The 23,312-nt window shown below is 37.9% G+C and overlaps 1 protein-coding gene across 2 annotated transcripts in view; it reads right to left on the bottom strand.

The window, feature by feature from the left end:
- The window catches only part of HORMAD2 (HORMA domain containing 2), a 96,081-nt gene that overhangs the window by 43,334 nt on the left and 29,435 nt on the right, over window positions 1–23,312 (bottom strand). The window contains exons 6-10 of one of the 2 annotated variants that reach the window (XM_032256852.1): window positions 16,771–16,791; window positions 16,077–16,103; window positions 8,954–9,021; window positions 6,213–6,370; window positions 5,777–6,027 (exon numbers count right to left, since the gene is read on the bottom strand). In XM_032256852.1, the coding sequence (XP_032112743.1) occupies window positions 5,777–6,027; window positions 6,213–6,370; window positions 8,954–9,021; window positions 16,077–16,103; window positions 16,771–16,791 (525 nt within the window). Of the gene's footprint in view, window positions 1–5,607; window positions 6,028–6,212; window positions 6,371–8,953; window positions 9,022–16,076; window positions 16,104–16,770; window positions 16,792–23,312 lie in introns of those variants that run through there. The other variant, XM_032256851.1, reaches the window with a different exon arrangement.

The raw sequence follows: 23,312 nt of genomic DNA, 5'->3' as shown, positions 1-23,312 counted from the left end.
TCTGCCCTTTGCAATTACACTAAATAAATCAACTTAAAATATTTGAAATATTTGAGTGCCTCATTCTCTGACACTCTGGAAGACAGACTGGAGAAACAATGATGACATCAAGGAGACCCAGTTAGAAGACTCAGCTATCATTCACCAAGAAAGCAATGATGACAGCCTGAATCAGCACAGTGGTAACAGTTCCAGGTTTGATAAATACTTCAGAGGCAAAGCACATGGAAATTGTGTACCAAAAGAATGTAGGAAGTGAGGAGAAATAGGAGTTGAACCCGTTCCTGGTCAGATTGGTTAGAAAAGTGATGGTGCAATACAAGATGAGGAACCTAGGATGAGGAAGTACATGTTTGGCCAGAAGTTAAAATTCCATTTGAAGATGTTGAATCTAAGGTACCTGTAGTATATGCATGTCTATACATTTATGGAAAGTTCAATTTGGAGTCAGAAAGACAAACCAAACCAGAGAAATAGAAAAAGACAAAGATGAGCCGGGCATGGTGGTTCACACCTATAATCCCAGCACTTTAGGAGGCCAAGGCCAGCAAATGGCTTGAGCTCAGGAGTTCGAGACCAGCCTGGGCAACATGGTGAAATCCTGCCTCTACAAAAAGTACGAAAATTAGCCAGGTGTGATGGCACCCATTTATAGTCACAGCTACTTGGGAGGCTGAGGTGGGAGGATTACTTGTAAATGAAATGGAAAACCAAAAAAAAAAGCAATAGATCAGCACAACCAAAAGATGACTTTTTGAAAAGACTAATAAAAAATGTTAATTTTTGGCAAACATAAGAAAAATATATGACATACAAATGAACAGCACCAGATATGAAAAAAGGTAAATAACTACAGAAATAGAAGATGTTTTAAAAATTATGAGACTTCCACTAATAATATCATACCAAAATATATGAATACCTGATGGTAGAGGAGAGAAAGGCCAGGTATTCATATTTTTTGGTATGAAGTTATTCATGGAGGTTTTTATAATTTAAAAAATCTGTCTTCTGTTTCTGTAATTATTTCCCTTTTTTAGAGAAAAACATAAAGTACATCTCTATAAATTTTGAAGTAGATAAAAATGTCTCGAGCAGTACCAAAGACTTCTGAATACAGCCAAAAAGATTGATAAATTAGAATATATTAAAATTAAGAACTGTTCACAAAATACTTCATTAAGAAGGCAACTCATAAAGTTGAAGAAGATATTCACAATACATGTATCCAACAAAGTACTTATATCCAGAATATATTTGCAGAGCTCCTGCAAATCAGTAAGAATAAGACAATCCAAGAGGGAAAAAAAAGGCAAGGGAGGGGCAAACAATTTGAACAGATATTTCACAAAAGAAGATATTCAGCTTGGCCAATAAACGTATAAAAAGGTGCTCCTCTTCATTAGTCATCAGGGAAATGCAAATTAAAACCACAATGACATACCACTGCACACCTACCAAAACGGCTAAAATTTTAAAAATGGAAAATGCCAAGGATTAGTGAGAAAGTAAAGCAACCACAACTCATACATTGCTGATGGGAGTGTAAACTGGCACAACTGCTTTGGAAACTATTTTGCTCTACCTATTAAAACTAAATATACACATACTCTTTGACCTGGCAATTCTACTCCTAGTAGTTCTATTCCCACCGAAATGTATAGTTATTTCACTAAAAAACATGTTCCAGAATATTCAAAGTATTTTATCCATCATAGACAAAAATTAGAAATTATCCAAATGTACACCAACAATAGAATGAATAAATTGTCAGCATGGTCTACAACAACATGTAAAAATACTCTATGATTCAATGTCTATACAATAAATAAGAGAAACTAATCTATGCAAATAGAAGTCAGGATAGCAATAGCCTTGTTGAGTAGAAGAGTGACTGTAAAGTAAAACTGGGGGTTTCTCGGGGTCCAGTAAAATTCTGTTTCTTGATGTGAGCGCTTCTTTCACATGTTTATTCAGTAGGGCTGCGACAAAGACAAAGCAAGCAAGATGTCCAGGGGGCAAAATTTAAGAAGGCCTTTACTCTTAGCACCTGAGATCTTCCTTTAAATCTGCTCCCTAGGCACCTTGCTTGCATCACCCTCATCTCAGCTCTAGTATTCAGCTTGCGAATATTTATTGAGCTGTATAATTATTATACATAAAATTACATAGTATACATAAAATTACAGTATAAAATTACTGTATGTTTATTATACTTGAATTTTAAAATGTTAAGGAGGTCTGGTTCTATTTCATTCCATAAACAAAAATAAACTTTAAGTGGATTAAAAACCTAAATGTAAAAAGAAAAATTTTAAAGCTTCTAGAATAAAATATGAGATTATTAATGACTTCTGATAGAGAATTCCTTAAGGATCTCCAAATGCACATATTAAAGGAAAAGATTAGACTATATTAAAATTTAAAACTTATGTTTATCAAAAGACCTCTTAAAGAAAGTAAAAAGATGAGCCACAAACATGAAAAAAAAATTGCAATATAAATGAGTGAAAAAGAATTATTACTAAGCACATATTTTTTAAACCACTGAGGAAAAGAAAAATAACCCAATAGACAAATGCACAAAAGACATGAACAGCTATTTAATATGAGAAAAATAGGATGGCCAAAGAAAAGATGCACAAACATATAAATAATCAGGGAAATTCAAATTAACATCATGAGGCATTACCATTTCATTTCTAGCAGATTGGCAGAAAACATAAACTCTGACAATAAGTGTTGGCAAGAATGTAGGGCTCGCTCTTCCAGTGTTGGTAGTGGGTAAGTTGGTAAGAGGAAAACAGTTTTGCGTTACCTAATAAAGTTGAAAATATACAAGCCTAGAACTATTTCATACATTCCCAAGAGACCTCTTTGACAGGTGTATGGGAGGTATGCACATGAATGTTTATAACAATGAAAAAGAATGTCTATCAAGGGTAGGCAGACACTTTTCACTACTCTACAGCAGTGAAAATAAAAGAACAACCACACACAATGGTTAAATCTCAATTTTGAGGTTCAAGCAAAAGAAGAAAATCATAGAAGAATACCCAAAATATGATTATTTTGATATAAAAATTTTAAATGAGTAGATGTACTCATCCATGGCAAAACTATCAAGAAGAGCAAGGAAAAGGTTATCATGAAGATCAGGAGAGTGGTCACCTTGGGGGTGTGCAATGAGGAAGGGGTACATGGTGGTTTCTAAGGTAGTAGCAACGTTCTACATCTTGGCCTAAATGGAGGATATATAGAGGTTCTCATTATTCTTTAAGCTGTACATATTATTTTTATGTACCCTACTATATGCATAGTATATCTCAAAATGATATTTTTAAAGAAATAAAGGTTCTACATATGTATACACATGTATGAATGTGTGTGTGTGTGTGTGTGTGTGTGTGTGTGTGTGTGTGTTCCATGTATTCCATGAAGAAAAAAAAGGAATCCTTAGTGGTAAAGTGACAGTGACCACTTCACTAGACTTACAAAATTCTCTCATATGTTTGGCTGGCTGAGAGGAACTTCAATCAACTGAGTTTACCACAAAGTCCAGATCTTGTACATATAATTTCAACTAAAAGTATGCTTGGAAACGATTATCACGTTTCTTATTTAATCTATCAGTTGAACTATGCATTCTTTGGCTGTCCTGCTTTCATTTGGTAAAAAAAGAAAGAAATTCTTAATTAAAAGATAAAAATCTATCGCTTCTCGGCCTTTTGGCTAAGATCAAGTATAAAAGATAAAAATCTAACCAGGTTTGGAGTAATCCTAGCACTTCGAGAGGCCAAGGCAGGAGGATCACTCAAGCCCAGGAGTTCAAGATCAGCCTGGGCAACAGAGGGAGACCCTATCTCTACAAAAAAATTAAAAATTAGCTCAGTGTGGTGGCATACAACTATGGTCACAGCTACTCTGGAGGCTGAGGTGAAAGGATCACTTGGGCTTAGAAGGTCAAGGCTACAATGAGCTATGATTGACTACTACACTCCAGCACGTTAGCCTGGACAACAGAGCAAGACTTTGTCTCAAAAAAATAAAACACAAATAAAAATGTAGCTGAGGCCCAGCGTGGTGGCTCATACCTATAATCCCAGTACTTTGGGAGGCCAAAGTGGAAGGATTGCTTGAGCCCAGGAGTTTGAAACCAGCCCTGGCAACATAGTGAGTGAGACCCTTGTCTCTACAAAAAATTTAAAAATAAAAAATTAGCTGGATGTGGTGGCATGTACCTATAGTCCCAGCTACTCAAGGGGGTGAGGTAGGAGGACTACTTGATAAGTTGAGGCACCAGTGAGCCATGGTTGTGCCACTGTACTTCAGCCTGGGCAACAGAACGAGACCCTGTCTCAAAAACAACAACAAAAAATTGCTGAAACATTCTTTTCGTAGCCTTCATTTTTCACCCTTTCTATGTTAGCTATATCTTCCTTGAGGAAAATTGGAAGAGGAAAATTGCACCAAAATCCAAAGACATTTTTATGTCTAACATCGAGAAAGCACTAAAAATGAAAAACAACCTGTTGCTTGTTTGGTTACATTATTTATATTAATTGAATTAAAACTAGAACAACTAGAACCTCTTTTCAATGTATTAAACATAATACAGAATTAAAGAACTAGAAGGAACTTTCAGAAGTTACCTAGTACAGTCATCTATCTTTGAGTAAGACTCGAATTATCTTAAGCAAACAAGTTATCATTCTAATCTTAAAATACCTCCTGAAAAGATCTTATAGCATCCCTTCCTACTGAAATTTTTTCCATCTGACTCAGAACTCTTTTAACACAATGTTGGCATACAGTTGACATTATTATCTAGACAACAGCCAGTTAAGGGCATGGAGTTACATAGGGCCTAATGGGACCCTAGAAAGAATCTAACTCCAAGTCTTTATTGGTACAAAAGGGAAGATAAAGAGCTCAGAGACCTGGCAGTTTGGCTCCACTGGCTCCAATCCCACTGACTATCCGCAGTGATTTAGCCCCAAAGCTCGTCTCCCTTTACATAACCAGAAGTTGATTATTATTTGTTTTCACTCTGACTTGGGTTTATCCATAAAATTTATCTTCCCCAACTTCTCCCATCCAATTATCCCAATATTAAGAACTGATTTATACTTCCAATGAGCATGAATAAATACCAAGAATATTTTTCAATCCTAAAAATGTCATTTATAAGTGTAGAAAAGAAAACCTCAAATTTTCTAAATTTATGATATCTTTAATAAAATAAATAGAAAATCTTTTTTCTTCTAGTTACAATTTCTTCTAATAAAGTATATTTCCTTTTAGAAGATTAAACTGTTTTAGATTAAAAACTATTTGACATTAGAGGCTAGTCTTGTTTCTTTTCTTTTTTGTGGGGGGAGGGGATGAAGTCTTGCTCTGTTGCCAGGCTGTAGTGCAGTGGCGTGATCTCGGCTCACTGCAACCTCTGCCGTTCGAGTGATTCCCCTGCCTCAGCCTCCCAAGTAGCTAGGACTGCAAGTGCGTCCCACCATGCCCAGTTAATTTTTTTTTTTTTTTTGTATTTTAGTAGAGAGGGGGCTTCACCATGTTGGCCACGACGGTCTTGATCTCCTGACCTCATGATCCACCTGCCTCAGCCTCCCAAAGTGCTGGGATTACAGGTGTGAGCCATTGTGCCCAGACTTGTTTCAGTTTTTATAGCTGACATACTCCATGTGTAGACATGCCCTGGGTAGAAACTGAAAGATATCAATTGTGTTTGACACAATAAAAAATCACTAAAGCTTTGCCTTACATGGTCATTGCATTCTTCTTCCTCATCACAGTCTAGACCCTGATGGGCGATCTCAGCAGTGCTGTTCTCCGGAAACAGATTGTTCTCCAAATCTGTCACTTTGGTAGCCTCTGTTATGACTTTTACTTTCATGCTATGAAAGCCAGTGGAGACGAATCCCACTTGCAGGTTGATAGGCTCCCTGTCAAACAGCAGGAACTGTGAATCCGTCCCTTCTTTAAAACCGGGGGGTTGGTAATCATGTGGGGTCACTGCAAAATGAAAAGAGCAAAAAGCCATGAAAACTGAGTTTCAACAGAACAAGTTAGATTAATCTTTCATGTGTAGCAACAGACATCTCTTTCAGATGCTTGCAAAATCCTTCTACTTATATAAAATATTAGTTCAGCAATTACTTCAGCAATAAGAAGGAATTAGCCTAAAGTTTTCTACCTACCTGCATTATAGTAGTGCAGTTTCATAGTAAGTACAGCATTATTAGGAAGTGGTTCAAGGTCCTGCATCAGTATATACAATTTACGAATCAGTAGAACACTGGCTTTCTTAATATCTTCATTGTTTGTTCCACTTTCAAAACTTGTACTGCTGCTACAACTACGTAGGAAAAAAGCATACTTTTCAATCATATACAATATTGACAATCTATGCCAAAAGGAACAAAATTTTGACTGTGATTAAATATAAATTAAACATTAACACATTTTGAGACTTTTTTAGAATGTAAATTAGGGGAGGGATGGTACTTTTTGCAATGTATATACAAAGAATTCCTTACGTAGCAAATTCCCTAAAAACATTTAAAATATGATCTTTTAAAAAAATTGATTAGCAAAAAATCATATACCACAATAGTAAGAACAATGAATTTGGAATTAGGTGACCTGGCATCTAATATCAGCTCTGCTGCTAACTAGCTGAATGACCTTGGTCAAGTCATTTAGACACACTCTAGGTCAGTTAGCTCATTTGTGAGATAAGTGTAAAGACATTTCTACAACTCTCAATCATAAAATCCATCACCAGCTCTGGGCCTTTCTACCATCTGATTATCTCTCAAAAGTATCCCTTCCTCAATCTTGCGTTGATTACTACAGTAGCTATTTTTCCTGTTTTCCTTCTTGTCCACACTGCAAAATATTCTCCATATCACTGCTGAAGTAACATTACTAATAGGAAAATCTGCTCATGTACTTCTTACTTAAAATTCTTCTATTATATCCATCACCTTTCAATCAAACTCAGTGTGGTATACAATTCCTTTCACAACCCGTCATATCGTCACCTCCATCCTCATTTGCAGCTACTACCCAGTTTCCTCTCACTCACGATATTTGCATATGCTGTTCACTTTGCTGGTACTGTGCTTTTCCACTTCTCTTCCTGATTGTCCTAAATCAATCCTTTAATACCTAGCTCATATGCCACCTCTTCGAGGAAGTCTTCTCTGACAATACCCTCATCTTATCCTCAGGATAACTGGTTGTCTTCTAGACTGTGAGTGGCTTATATCTTTCATCTCCACAGTACAGAGTTTGGTGCCAAGCTATTCAATCAATATTTGTTGAATTAATGAATAAATGAACAATTTGGACTAAATTGCCTTCCAATTCTAAACTTTGTTTATTTATCTCCTAAGTTTTCTTCCCCAGTTAGTCTCACATTTGAGTAGTTTCCAGGAAGGACCATGACTACAATATATTTATACAGCGCCATTGACAAACTTAGCTCTTAATCTGAAAAATAAACCTAAGTAATTAAACCGTTGGATTTTTCCCTAACTGATCTTTGGAGGCAGTGTGAATTCATGAAGCAAACATTTATTAAGTGAATACATTAGCTCCTGTTCCAATTTTGAACGACTTAAAATTTTACCAATCAAGATTTAACCAATTCAAATGTAGATAACCAGAGTGAAGGGCTATAGGCATGTAGCTCATGGGATCCTACAGGATACATCAGTAAAATCATATTCAGAACTCCCATTTAAACAAATGCCTATCTTTCTTCTCTAGGAAATCAATAATATGTATTACTTTCTCTCCTCCTTATTATGTGAAAGATCTGGCCATTTTTATTTCACTGCTTACCTCCTGGCATATGTGCCTTCAGAACAAAAGAGTTTATTCTGGCCATCAGTATATATTTGAGTTTTGGAGAATAAAAGGTAACTTTTTATGTGAAAAAGTATGTATGAAAAGTGCTGCTGTCTAAGCTGTAAAGTATTATACAATGTTAGCTAATAAAAGGTAATATTTTAATTCTCATTTTTGGAACTGATTTTCTCTTCACACCCTAGTGCTGTCTGTAGGTTTTACAAATGGAAGGATAATTAAGGGAGTGAATCTTGTAGAAAAGTCCTCAAGCTCATGATAAATGATGAGCCAGAGCTAATAGTAGGGAAAATTGAAAATTAGGTCATGTCTCTCATCATTCCTTTCAGGGGCATCCATCCCCTTTACTTGGATTCCTCTATTATCCAGAGCTTTTCACCATCATCTGTACCTTCCATTAATATGCCATCTCATCAGCAATACTTAGCTCTCCATCCCTCCTGGCAGGTCTGAATCCAAAAGCTACTGGGAGAAAAATAAATGTTGCTCTTCAATGAAACATCTCCATCTGCACTGGGGACCTTCTGAAGCAAATGTCCTTGTGTTTCCTATTTAACCCATTAGTATACCTAAAACTTAGAATTTTCAATGTAATAGGAAACTGCAGTGCTTTCTAATCTTTTCATACAAGGACAGATAGAAAATAATATTTATATAACATACTAGGTTGTGCATATAGGCAAGTAGTCCAGAGGTATTATCTACTCCAGGTACAGTCTGTCTATATTGAGCATGGAGAGGATCAGTATCTTGGCATAGCAGTTGAGAAACTTTGGATTAATGGGTAGAGAGAGCCTTATGGAGTACTTCAATCAACAGAATATAGGCAGCTTATTAATATAATTTCTACCATTGTGCTGCCTGCCATTTTCTCTATTCCCACCAGCTTAATCCATAGATTTCAGGAATGTAAACAATTGTTGCAGCCCATTTTTATAATAGTGGTTTTCTGTACGGTTCGTGGGGGAATTTGAAAATAAGTGTAAGGCCTTTCTCTGTCCTCAAGAAGCTTACGTTTACCTCAATCCTATATATTTCTCATGTTCATTAATCAGTTAGATTCTACCTGTCAAAATCCATAGTGGCTCCTTCTTTCATGTATTTGAATTTGAACTGGTACATCTCAGTCACTTTCTACAAAAACCAAAGGAAATAAAGAAAAAATTTAGAAACAATTGAGAAAAGAAATCCAGAATCTTACCTGATAATAAGGAACATTTTCACTGTGTACCAACTAAACTTCCTATATATCTGTTTCACAGCATCACATTATTCAAGAGTAACATTTCCAAATATAAAGACAACCTAGTTTTTCTCCTCCATGCTAAAAATAAATTAGATGAAAGATACTATTATTACCATTTTAAAGCTGGAAAAATGAAATCACAGAGTAAAGTATCTAACCCAATTAGGTAAATGAACAGTAGAACCACTTGAGAAATCATTCATTCATGTAACAAATATTATACTGAATGTCTACTTTGTGCCAGGCACTGGAGTCACAGTGGTGAATGAGACAGAAAAGGTCCCTGTTTTTCTGGAATATACAGACAATCCAGTATGGGAAACAGTTAATAAATAAATAAACAAATGAAATAAGCTAATTCCGATAGTGTAAGTGCTGTGAACAAGAAGCAGATGCTGTGATTGAGAGGTATATGAAGGAGAAAATTGCTGCTTTGGTTTGCAAAGGCCAAGGAAGAACTTGCTGAAGAGGTGAGGTTTGAGTTGAGCCTCAGGGGTCAGTTATGTGCAGATCTTAGGGGTGGGTGCTTCAGGCAGAGGGAACAGCAAAACAAAGCCTCTCAAGTGAAAAGGGATGCCTCTTCTAGGATCAGAGAGGAGGCGCAGTGGCTGGAAACCAGTGAGCAAGGGAGAGAATGCAGGAAACAAGGTTATAAAAGACTATGGGACCTTGTTGGCCATGGTAAGGGGTTTGGATTTCATTCTAAGTAAGCCAGAAGTCTACAGAAGGGTTTTAAGCAGGTGAGTGATGTGCATTTTTTAAACATCACCCTGGCTCCTTCAAAAGTGCAGAGCACAAGAAATAAAAACCATGAGAGCAATAAAGAGGCTACTGCAGTAATTCAGGGAAGACTACAGTGGCAACAGGAAAATTAGAAAAAATTAGAAAAGGAGCGCTGATCTCTGACATAAAGTCTTAGTCTTGTTTTTTCAGTCCTGCACTAAAAACTAGATACTACTGCTCTGTGCTCTCTTCATTGTTAAGAAAACTAGAAATAAAGAGGGACACATTTCCTCATAAGAGATATATTCTATTTAAAATAAAATGAATGGCTGACCAAGCACAATGGCTCACGCCTGTAATCCCAGCACTTTGGGAGACCAAGGTAGGCAGATCACCCGAGATCAGGAGTTCAAGACCAGCCTGGCCAACCAACATGGCAAAACCCTGTCTCTACTAAAAATACAAAAATTAGCCGGCTGTGGTGGTGCACGCCTATAATCCCAGCTACTCAGGAGGCTGAGGCATGAGAATCAGTTGAGCCCAGGAAGTGGAGGTTGCAGTGAGCCGAGATTATATCACTGCACTTCAGCCCAGGCTACCAGAGAGACTGTCCCTCCGTGCCCCAAAAAAAGTCCTTTATTCATCCGGTTCAGTATTTGATCCTTGACAATGGGAGAATGAGGATGTTAGACTGATCAGAAAAAGTCTCAGTGTTTCTGTTACTTTAAGTCTCCCAGTTTTGCTGATCTTAAACCTTAACATGAAACTTAATTACAGGTGATCAGCTCCTGGGAAAACTGGCTTATGGTGATTAAACTCTAAGGAGATTGATGTGTAATGGAGTTAATTTTAAAAGATAAAAGCATTTTCCTAATAAGACAGTCTACTTGAGAAATCAAATCAAGTTCAGAAAACTGTTTTGTAAATACAGTAGGACAGACAGATGAGATTAGAGGTGTCTATAGCAACAGGTTTACTCCAGATAGGCTAGATGAACAGTCCTTTCTTAGCCAATGCTGGGTGTAATTGCTCTGCCAAGCAAACAATGCCCATTCTTCCTGCCTGCCCATGTTTCTCAATCAACTCTAGCTTTTTAATGCTCTGAGTGATCTTTGCTTTTTTAAAACTGTATCAAGAGGAGGTCGTTTTAGTAATTGATAATTTTATTTATGCTTTATTATCTGATCCCTGAAGCAACTAATAAAAGAATTATATTAATAACTGTTTTATAGAAGATGCTAATCCTTAATTAACTTTAGTCTAACTCTGGCTTATCTAGGAAGGTATATTTACAGCAGGCACTATTCCTTTTTTTGTTTTTTGTTTTTTTGAGACGGAGTCTTGCTCTGTCACCCAGGCTGGGTCAATGGAGCAATCTTGGCTCACTGCAACCTCCGCCTCCCTGGTTCAAGCGATTCTCCTGCCTCAACCTCCCAAGTAGTTGAGATTACAGGCACGTGCCACCACGCCTGGCTAATTTTTTGTGTTTTTAGTAGAGACAGGGTTTCACCGTGTTAGCCAGGATGGTCTCGATCTCCTGACCTCATGATCTGCCCGCCTCGGCCTCCCAAGTGCTGGGATCACAGACATGAGCCACCGCGCCCAGCCCAGCAGGCACTATTCTTAACACCTCATATAACACTTTTCAGACTAATGTGTTGCCTAATAAAGATGAACCATTAAACTGCTCATCAGTGGTTTCTATGAATCATACTAAATCTACTCACATAGGCCAAAGCAACAGAAACATATGCAGCCTTTCCTTTTCCTTCCATATTCCAACCCATTGGCAAGAATTTTCAGGTCTATCTCTAAAGCAAATCGCAAGTCCAGCTGATACTTGTTCTCTGTTCTACTTGTTCTCTGTTCTGTAGCCAAAAGGAGTTTTTGAAAATACAAATCAGACCATGTATTTCCTTTGCTTAAAATCCCCCATTAGCTTCTTACCACCCTTAAAATAAAATCCAAAAGTTATCCTGATCTGCAAGGCCCTACTCATCTGTCCCCTGCCTGCCTCTCTGACCTTATTTCTGGCCACTTTCCCTTGCACTCAGCTAAGCTCCAGGCTCATGGCACCTTTTCTATGCTCAAACACCCAATATTCCTTCCTGCCTTAGGGCCTTTCACAGCTATACTCTGGAACATGCTGTCTCCAGTTAATGATAAGAATAATATTCAGGCATTGCCCTAAATATTTTACATCAGTTCATTCTTGTGTAGCCAACACTCGGAAGCAGACATTATCATTCTCATTGATGAAGGTAGTAAGTGGTAGAACCGCAATTTGATTCCAGTGTCTGTGATGTTAACTATGGTGTTATTTGGCCTGTCACATGCCATTGCCCCTCACAGCCATTGCCTCTCACAGACTTGCATGGGCTGACTCCTCCTGGTTATTCATCTTAGCTCAAACAGTAGCCTCTCAGCGACGCCTCCTAGGAACTGCCTAATCTAACACAGCCATTCAAACCCTCCTTCTTCATTCTCCACTTCAGCACTCTCTAGCACACCACCTGTTAAAAAAATTCCTTCATAGCACTATGTCTTTTTTTTTTTTTTTTTTTTTGGGGTGGAGTTTCGCTCTTGTTACCCAGGCTGGAGTGCAATGGCGCGATCTCGGCTCACCGCAACCTCCGCCTCCTGGGTTCAGGCAATTCTCCTGCCTCAGCCTCCTGAGTCGCTGGGATTACAGGCACGTGCCACCATGCCCAGCTAATTTTTTGTAGTTTTAGTAGAGACGGGGTTTCACCGTGTTGACCAGGATGGTCTCGATCTCTTGACCTCGTGATCCACCCGCCTCGGCCTCCCAAAGTGCTGGGATTACAGGCTTGAGCCACCGCGCCCGGCCCCATAGCACTATGTCTATGTGAAATTATTTGTACTAATTTTTATTTACTTATTTATTGTTTATTCTACCTCATAAGAATGTAGGCTTCTAGAGAGCAGGGATCTTGCCTATCCCATTCACTCCTGTATTTTTATACCTTGAACAGTGCTAGGCATATAAAAGGAACCCAATTAATATTTGCTGAATGAATAAATATTTGGCCAGGGTAGAATTCATGCTTACTTAGGATTTCATCCTATAAGAATTTTTTCTAAAATAAAGTATCTAAAAGTATATTGTGGCTAGAAACAGGAACCTCTTATAGTTAAGTTCCTGAAGCAGTCTATTAAAAGTGAGTGTTGGCCAAGTGCAGTGGCTCACACCTGTAATCCCAGCATTTTGGGAGGCTGAGGCAGCAGGATCCTTTGAGACCAGCCTGGGCAACATAACTCCATGTTTACAAAAGTTTTTTTAAAGTAACTGGGCATCATGGTGAACAACTGCAGTTCCAGTTTCTTGGGAGGCTGAAGTAGGAGGATCGCTTGGGCCTAGAAAGTCAAGGCTGCCATGAGCCAAGATCGCACCACTGCACTCCAGCCTGGGCGAAGAAGGGAGAGCCTGTCTCTTAAAAAAAATAAAGAGTGTTGACCACCTCCAATGGTAAATAGGCACAATGGTATAGATAATGAAACCATAAGATTTATGCCTTCACAATATTCAGATATAATAATTATATATGGTCTTACATTCATTAAGCTATGTAAATCTTTCTTATTTACGTTTTGGTTTACATGTTTTACTAATACTTGCTTACTCATTTGATAGTGTGTGCCTATAGAAAAGCTACACTATCACTCTTCACTACTTTAGTACTTAGTTTACTTAGCTACTTAGTTACTTTGTTGGCCATCTCTTTCATGAGATGGAACAACCAGAACAAAACTTCAAGCCCGGAAGCACCCCAGCCTTGTGCAATACTGAAAACTCTGTTGGCCTTCTGAACCAAGGAAACACACTTGTTTGATTTAAGCCAGAGGTTCTCAGTTGTTGTACCATGACATACTCTTCATGGTACAACAATTTTAATCCACGTGTCTAGTATATTTTTGCTTCAGGCATATATAAACATTGTTATTGTTTCTGCAATTTTGTTTAAGAAAGGTTATACTTCTAGGCATACAACTCAAGAAACATGGCATAAAATAAGATAAATGCCAAAGACTATGTTTATGTTAGAAAGTTGTTTTGTGAGTACATTAAGAGAATGAGATCAGGGAGGTAAATAGTTGTATCAGCGACTTGATGCTAAATAGCAACCATAAAATAATGTAACTTGTGGATGCTTTTTAGGCCCTATGAACATGGCTATACCACAGTAGTAGTCACATTGTAATTATTACCGATTTGTTTGGGTTCTTTTGAGTGTTTTAGTATCACTGGACATACTACTGAAATTTTTAGTAATAAAAAGTATACGTGAACACATAGAGGTTAGGGATCACTACCTACCTGTAAGAGGAACGCTCTGTAAACATTCACGATATTTTTTCCTAGGTCATAAATGATAGCTCAAAACTTACCACATAACAAGCTTTTGTTTCCTAACTTCATTATTATATATGCCTACATTTCTTCCCACTCTGTAATATTTTCTTGTAATTAAGCTCAATTTGCTTAGCATTTCACTACCCCAAAAAACCCTGGTTTCAAACTAGGAAGTTTTCATGCATAAGAAAACATGATAAATACTGCACTAAGAAAATGACAAGTTTAATAACTATTAGAAGGTTTTATTTTGGGAAACTTCCCTTCAGACTTAGGGTGTGCTGGGAAGCATTTTGAAACGAAACAAGAGACAAAGATAATAAAAGATAGAACTAGTTTGGCAATTGAGGAATTGCTACGTACTGTATGCAACAGTTTTCTTACCCCTCACTTAAATAGCTTAATATTCTTGCAAAGAAAGAATATTAAGAGCTAAAAATGCATAATTTAGTCTAGAATACCACCAGTTAGGCTAAATGTGTAGGCTTAGAGAAGGAAAATTGAAAGCAAAGAAAAAGTAAAGAAAGTTACATGTCATCTTGCAAAGAAAGAATATTAAGAGCCAAAACACATAATTTAATCTAGAATGCCACCAGTTAGGTTAAATATGTAGGCTTAGAGAAGGAAAATTGAAAGCAAAGAAAAAGAAAGCTAGGAGAAAGACAAACAGAATAAAGTGAGAAGAGAATGGAAGTTTCCTCCCTCCATTTCTGTGCCACAGCCACATTCGAAGTGGCCCAAGTAACTATTATGTGTCCAAGATTATGATATTCACTCTGGGAGATAGAAAACAAGACAAGACTCTTGTCCTCAAGAGTTCACAATCTGGGCTGGGCATGATAGCTCATGCCTGTAATCCCAGCACTTTGGGAGGCCAAAGTGGGCAGATCACTTGAGGTCAGGAGTTCGAGACCAGCCTGGCCAACAAGGTGAAATCCTGTCTCTACTAAAAATATAAAAATTAAAAATATGGAAAATATAAAAATTAGCTGGGCATGGTGGTGCACACTGGTAATCCCAGCTACTCAGGAAGCTGAGGCAGGAGAATTGCTAGAACCTGCCAGGCAGAGGTCACAGTGAGCCAAGATTGCACCACTGCACTCCAGCCTGTGTGACAGACTGAGATGCTGTCTTAAAAAAAAAAAGAATTACAATCTGGTTGGGGAGATTAAGTTATCAATATGAATCAATTGAGTGTTTTAAATTGTGGGGGTTCTGCTGGAAATGGAATTTAAAGAAAGGAGTTAGTTTAGACCAAATAGCCAAAGAGGCTTACATATAAGATTTGAACATAGTAGGCCTTGAAGATGAGTCGGATTCTCTAAACAGCGGGAATAAATCTAAAGAGAGAAGAGGTAACGCTCTGAAAATCTATAAAAGCATGAAAAGGCGAGAATTGGCAAAAAAGAAAATTAAAATTAGGTTATATCTCATTTATTTTCCCAAAAGGCCATAAACAGAAAGGATTCATAATCAGTTTAATAAGAAAATGTGGTTTTATATTACTTGGAAAAAAAAAAAGTCCATATAAAATTAAATTTTAAAAAAATTAAGAAAAAAACATGGTTTTATACATTTATACATTAAGAGACTCTTAATGCCAACAGGTTAGGGAACAGGCTCAGTTCTTCTCAATGCCTTTCTCCCCTACAACCCTTAGATAGTTTTTGAAAAATCTTATAATAAGAGATTGGTCAAGTTTATAGTAAAATATACTGAAAGAGCCCACTATGAGTTCCTCTGCTCGTATGGTAGTCTAGTAACATAACCTGTAGCCTCAACTCAGATAAACATATTAAAATATAATATACATATACTACCCACCTATATGTTTGTGTGTGTTCTTACCTCAGGTCCTGTGGGATTTGCATAAAGCTGTATAAGGGAAAATAAACAGCATTTAATTTCTGGAATTTACTGGATTACTCCTCATAGAGTACATTTTTTATATAGAGTTCAATTTGTGCTCTATTAGTTGAGTATAAACATATTTTAAGCTAGAGATAGGCTACGCTTATTTTGTGAACTTAGAGTCTTAGAATATTCTATGAATACTGAATAAAATGAAATTAATAATGAGACATTTATAATTACCATAACTGAGCTACAAATAAATTCTAAATAATCCATTATGGTTTAAAATTTGTTCAATAAATCATAGATCTAAGACTCTCAATGGTATCTTCTCATTTTCTAGTCTAAACTACATATAACATGTTAAACTCAAAGGTATACAGAATTTTGAGTCTACCAAACTTCAAAAACAAAAAAATTTGGAGTCTGTAAAGTAACTAAAAAAATAAAATCCTGAGAGCCAATAAATGAAGCAGATAGTACAGCCTATATATTTTCCCATGTATCATACCAAAGAAATATACAATTCATAATTTTTTAAGACTTTCAATAAATCTTATGTTTTTAATTTCCAAGAAAGATAAAGAAAATCAGGGAGGAAGAGGGAGAATAATGTTTTAATGTTTCACTTGCCAAAAGACAACAAAATAGAGACCAAGTCTTGGTCTTTAAACGAACATGTACTTACTGTCAGTACTGCCATACGTAGCTTCCAGAGAAAGAAAAAAACTAGTGTTATTACATACTTACACCTATATTATCACTCTTTTTAATAGACTAATTAAAATATTATATTTCAAAGAGGTTCCAAAGATTTGGGTAGGAAAAAAATATCCAGAAAGCCAGAAAAAAAGGATAGAGTCATCTCTCAGTATCAGAGAGGGAATTAGTTCCAGGACTCCCCCTGAATACTAAAATCCATGTGTACTCAAGTCCCTCAGGGAGTATATGAAAAGGCAGCCCTCCGTATCTGGGGTTTTGCGTCTTCTGCAAATACTGTATTTTGTCTTTTCATTCTTTTTTTTTTTTTTTTTTTTGAGACAGAGTCTCACTCTGTCGCCCAGGTTGTAGTGCAGTGGCATGATCTCTGCTCGCTGCAACCTCTGCCTCCCGGGTTCAAGGGATTCTCCTGCCTCAGCCCTCCCGGGTTCAAGGGATTCTCCTGCCTCAGCCTCCCAAATAGCTGGGATTACAGGCACCCGCCACCACGCCTGGCTGATTTTTGTATTTTCAGTAGAGACGGGGTTTTTCCACGTTGGCCAGGCTGGTCATGAACTCCTGACCTCTAATGATCCTCCCGTCTCGGCCTCCCAAAGTGCTAGAATTACAGGCATGAGCCACTGCCCCCAGCCTGTATTTTCTATCTACCTTTGTTTGCAGATGTGGAAGCCACAGATACAGAAAGCCAATTTTATTTACTGAAAATAATCCATGTGTAACTGGGCCCATGAAGTTCAAATCCATGTTGTTCAAAGGTCAACTATACTTTTTTTCGGGAGAGTCAAAATTAATTTTATGCTAAAAGTTTATTATATGAAGCCAGGTGCAGTGGCTCACGTCTGTAATCTTAGCACTTTGGGAGGCCGAGGTGGGTAGAGTGCCTGAGCTCAGGAACTCAAGACCAGCCAGGGCAACATGGTGAAACCTGTCTCTACTAAAATACAAAAAATTAGCTGGGAGTGGTGGTGTGTGCCTATAATCCCAGCTACTCAGGAAGCTGAGACAGGAGAATTTCTCGAACCCAGGAGGTGGAGGTTGCAGTGAGCTGAGATTGCGCCATTGCACTCCAGCCTGGGTGACAGAGCAAGACTCCGTCTCAAAAAAAAAAAAAAGTATATTATATGTTAACAATTTTGATAGCAATTTTTTTACATTATAAAGGGGAATTTCCTAGATATTTAAAAACTGATTCTTTCCTATAATTTTTTTCTCTCTATTTCTGAATGACTAGCATTTTAAAATTTATATATAATAGTTGTACATATTTTGGGAGTACATGTGATATTTTGATACCTGTATACAATGTGTAATCAGTTCAACCGTACTTTAAATCATTTCTAGATTACTTATAATACCTATTACTATGTAAATGCTATATAAATAGTTGTTACACTGTATTTTTTATTTGCATTATTTTTTATTGTTGTACTGGTTTTTTTCTAAATATTTTCGAGTTGGTTGAATCTGTGGATATAGAATGCTCTGATACATGGAGGGCCAACTGTACTAATTATTCACTCATTCAAATGAGTGCCTGTTACATACCCAGGGCTCTGCTGGAGAGGAGAGAGACACAAAAAAGATAACTATCCCTACTCTCAAAAAGTTAAATTTTAGTTCTGGAGGCAAAAGATATATAAAATAATTCATTATTACTAAATAATTAAATATGCTACAAGTACATCAAAAAGCATCCCATTTGAAACTAGTCTACTAAAGTAAAAATATCTTATATGTCTATAAAGTCCTTGTCCTCTCTACATACATACTACTATGAACAGATTATCTCTGCTTGAAAGAGTAATATATAGACACACATAGAAATATAATCAAGGCAATGATAATTGTTTTTAAAAACTAGAATACAAATCAGAAAATTTCAGGCCAGGCACAGTAGTTCATGCCTATAATCCCAGCACTTTGGGAGGCCAAGGTGGGCGTATCACTTGAACCCAGAAGTTGAAAGCCAGCCTGGGAAACATGGTAAGATGCCATCTCTACAAAAAAGTAAAAAAAATTAGCTAGGCATTGTGGTGCACACTTGCGGTCCTAGCTACTTGGGAGGCTGAGGCAGGAGGATTGTTTGAGGCCTGGAGGTTGAAGCTACAGTGAGGCGTGATTGTGCCAATGCACTCCAGCTTAGGCAACACAGTGAAACAATGTAAGAAAGAATGAGAGAAAGGGAGAAATAAAAGAAAGAGAGGAAGAAAGAAAAGAAAAGAGAAAAGGAAAGAAAATTTTCAGAACCATGATTTCATTTTGAAGGACTAAAACTTTACTGCCACTGTGTGGCCATTTTGGTTACTGCATATAATTGATTTTAAGACTACATAGTGAAATTCACACATTAATTGAGTTCACTTATTTAGGCATTCATTCAAAACTAGACATGGCCCCAATCTCAGGGAACATTCAGACTAGAAGGGGAGAACAACGTTAAACAAAAAAAGCAAATATAGCTGCATCATTATCATGGTGTTCATTGCTATGAAGAAGCGGCATGGGGTACTATGAGAACATAAAATCAAGGGACCATCTAGGCTGGGGAGGCGGGTGTCAGGGAAGGCCTCCCTAGGGAAGTAAATATTTAAGTGGAGACTTGAAGGATAAATTGGAGTTAGCTAAGCAAGGTGTATGGGGCAGGGGAGAGAAGCTTCCAGGCAAAAGGAAAAATATATACAAAGGTAAAAAAAAAAGAAGCTTGGCATGTTCTAGATTCCTTGTGTGGCCTGAAGATGGGAACAACAGTGATGCCCTGGCCAGGCAGACAGGGATCATACGGGCCTTGCAGACCATGTGAAGGACTCTGAACTTTATTTTAAAAGCCATGGAAAATTTTTAGGCAAAAGAATGACATGATCAGACTTGGGTTTCTGAAAGTATGCAGTGTGGACAATGGATTGGAATGGTGAGGAATAGAGAATGGGAATAAGGAAACAAGCTAGGTAGCTGTATACAAAATAATCTCTTTTTTACAATAGTTATCTACAATACTGGTATGTGCTTATTTTAAAGAATTCAAGCATAATATAAAGTATTTAAAAAGTATAAAAATCACCCAAAATTTCACAACTAGAGATAATCATGCTTTTACAGGAGAACATCTTTTAAGATCTCTAGATACTCAAATTTGATATTACTCAAACTATTTTCATTTATTTATTTGAGATGAAGTCTTGCTCTGCTGCCTAGGCTAGAGTGCAGTGACACAGTCTCAGCTCACTGAAACCTCTACCTCCCAGGTTCAAGCAATTCTCCTGCCTCAGCCTCCTGAGTAGCTGACACCACAGGCACAAGCCACCGTGCCCAGCTAAATTTTTTTGTATTTATAGCAGAGACAGGTTGTCACCATGTTGCCCAGGCTGGTCTCTAACTCCTGGGTTCAAGAGATTACCCCCTGCCTTGGCCTCCCAAAGTGCTGGGATTACAAGTGTGAGCCACTGTGCCCAGCCTCAAACTACTATTTTTTATTTATTTATTTATTTATTTTTGAGATCCAATCTTGCTCTGTAACCCAGGCTGGAGTGCAGTGGTATGATCTAGGCCCACTGCAACCTCCACCTCCTGGGTTCAAGCAATTCTCCTGTCTCAACCTCCTGAGTAGCTGGGATTACAGGCATGTGCCATCACACCTGGCTAATTTTTTCTGTGCTTTTAGTAGAGACAGGGTTTTACCCTGTCGGCCAGGGTGGTCTCGATCTTCTGAACTCACGATTCACAACCCCTTGGCCTCCCAAAGTGCTGGGATTACAGGCATAAGCTACTGTGCCCAGACCAAACTACTTTTAAAACATATCGTACACACCTGAGGAAAGTTATAAAAGATTAACAACTGAAAAACAATATAAATACTATTTACTTAAGAGTCTAAGTCATCTATCTAAAATTTTGTCTTCTGATCTCTCCAAAACAAGTTATTTTGACTGAGTCAGTCACATAGGTAGTCATTTAGTAAAATAAATTCATCAAACTAGCTACTCTTTGTACCTTATACTGCTATTTTAGTATATGTAATACTATAATTTTTTATTTAAGAAGTGATTCTTAAATAAAATTCTATTATAAAATATTCTATTATACTGCGACCTCCCTGAGAGTGGAATCATATATACTCATTTTTATCTCATCCAATGCCTAGGCACAATGTCTGGCACAGATTAAATAGCCAATATATAAAAAAATGTATAGTTAACACATATATAGTGTTTATTATGTGCCAGGTATTCTTCTTAACATTTTAGATCAGTGGTTCTCAAATTATTGTCCCTAGACCAGCAGTCAAGAGCAACACATGTAATTTATCTGAAATGCAAATTCTCACATCAGAAATTTTGAGGTGAGGCTTGACAATCTGTGTTTTAACAAGTCCTCCAGGTGATTCTGATGCAACCTAAAGTTTGAGAACCACTGCTTTAGATTATTAACTCATTTAATCTCAAAAACTTTAACAGGTAGATTCTATTATTATTCCCATCTTCTATGCAAAGAAACTAAGGTACCAAAAGGTACGTTACTTGCCAAAGGTCACACAAGTATTAAGTAACAGAACTTGGATACTTCAGACCATCTGACTTCAAAACTTGAACTTTTAACTATATTGTACTGTCCCTCAATGAGGGACAGTCAGGAAATGTTGCTAAATGAATGGATGAAGAGGAATGAATGAGCACTCTTCAATAAGCCAGTGATGGCCTTCTTCCCCTCTGAATCTGCCCAAATATTCAGGGCCTTCGTGGTGGCTCACGCCTGTAATCCCAGCATTTTGGGAGGCCGAGGCGTGTGAATCACGAGGTCAAGAGATCAAGACCATCCTGGTCAACATGGTGAAACCCCGTCTCTACTAAAAATACAAAAAATTAGCTGGGCATGGTGGCGCGTGCTTGTCATCCCAGCTACTCAGGAGGCTGAGGCAGGAGAATTGCGTGAACCCAGGAGGCAGAGGTTGCAGTGAGCTGAGACCATGCCATTGCACCTCAGCCCGGGTAACAACAGCGAAACTCCATCTCAAAAAAAAAAAAAAGCTATTTTCTTTGAAAAAATTTATCTCTTGTGTCTCACACCATATAGTGCCTCCTTTCCCATACTTTCCATTGCACATGATCAGTATCTTTCTTTTGGCATGCATCCCTTTCTAATGAGCATTATAGGGGTGTTGATCAAAATATCTCTGATATTTTAACATAAAAATATCAAACTGATATTTTAAAAGATCGATTATAGGCCAGATACGGTGGCTCACACCTGTAATTCTAGCACTTTGGGAGGCCAAGGCAGGCATATCACTTGAGGTTGGGAGTTCGAGAGCAGCCTGGCCAATGTGGTTAAACCCCATCTCTACTGAAAATACAAAAATTAGCTAGGTGTGGTGATGCGTATCTGTAATCCCAGCTACTTGGGAGGCTGAGGTAGGAGCATCACTTGAACCTGGGAGGTGGAGATTGCAGTGAGCCGAGATCACGCCACTGCACTCTAGCCTGGCCGACAGAGTGAGACTCCGTCACAAAAAAAAGTAATAAATAAATAAACATGTAAAGCCCAATATGATATAGATACTGGCCAAACAGAAAGGATATCAATTTAGCCCTAGAGCTGGGCTCCTGGAAGCAACCCTTGGACAAGATATTAACCCTTTAGTTACTGGATTTTGGAGTGTTCTGGATCCCAAAGAGACACTGGTAAGGTGAGGGGGAGGATATTGTTGGGAGCCACATGAGGTCTCAGAAAAGCAGCTATTTACCATTCAATACAGAAATATTTCAATATTTTAACAGCAAATACAGCTGAGTCAGTATGTAACATCTAATCATCAGCCCTGCAAATGAATACTTATTTTCTGCCATGGTCTATAAGCTCTTTCCACTTCTGTTTTTTCTTTGTATCCCTCAGTCCCTCTGGTCAGTGTTGAATAAATCATAAGTAACAAATGTGCAGTGGAAATAGAAATATATGAATGTGATAAATAATCCAGTGTAAGCCTTCCTGACCTCAAGATTTCTTAAAGAAACAGGAATTGAGGAGTAAAAAGAAGACATAGATGGAGAAAATGGGGGAAAGCGGTGGCAGAAATTTCAAATATTTATAGGCCTTGGCTGCCACTGGAGAGCAGCAGGCACGGCTCTGCTCTACCCTACAGCCATGGGCCTCAGTAAGGGCCACAAGGTGACCAAGAATGTGAGCAAGTTCAGGCCCAGATGCCACCACAGGTGCCTGACCAAACACACCAAGTTTGTGTGGGATATGATCCGAGAGGTGTGTGGCTTCACTGTGTATGGGCAGCATCCCATGGAGTAGCTCCAAGGACAAATGGGCCTTCAAGAAAAAGGTGGGAACACACATCTGCAGCAACAGGAAGCAGGAGGAGCTGAGCAATGTCCTGGCTGCCATGAGGAAAGTTGCTACCAAGGACTGAGCCCCCTGCCTTGCCCTGCCCTCTGCTCATAATAAAAGCTGAACAGAAAGAAAGAAAGAGAGAAAGAGAGGAGAGAGAGAGAGAGAGAGAGAGAGAGAGAG

This window comes from Sapajus apella, unplaced genomic scaffold, assembly GCF_009761245.1.
Source record: "Sapajus apella isolate SASKATOON/1434 unplaced genomic scaffold, GSC_monkey_1.0 scaffold95, whole genome shotgun sequence".
Taxonomy (NCBI): domain Eukaryota; kingdom Metazoa; phylum Chordata; class Mammalia; order Primates; family Cebidae; genus Sapajus; species Sapajus apella.
Note: the sequence above shows the minus strand (reverse complement) of the source record. Positions and strands in the feature narration are given on the sequence as shown.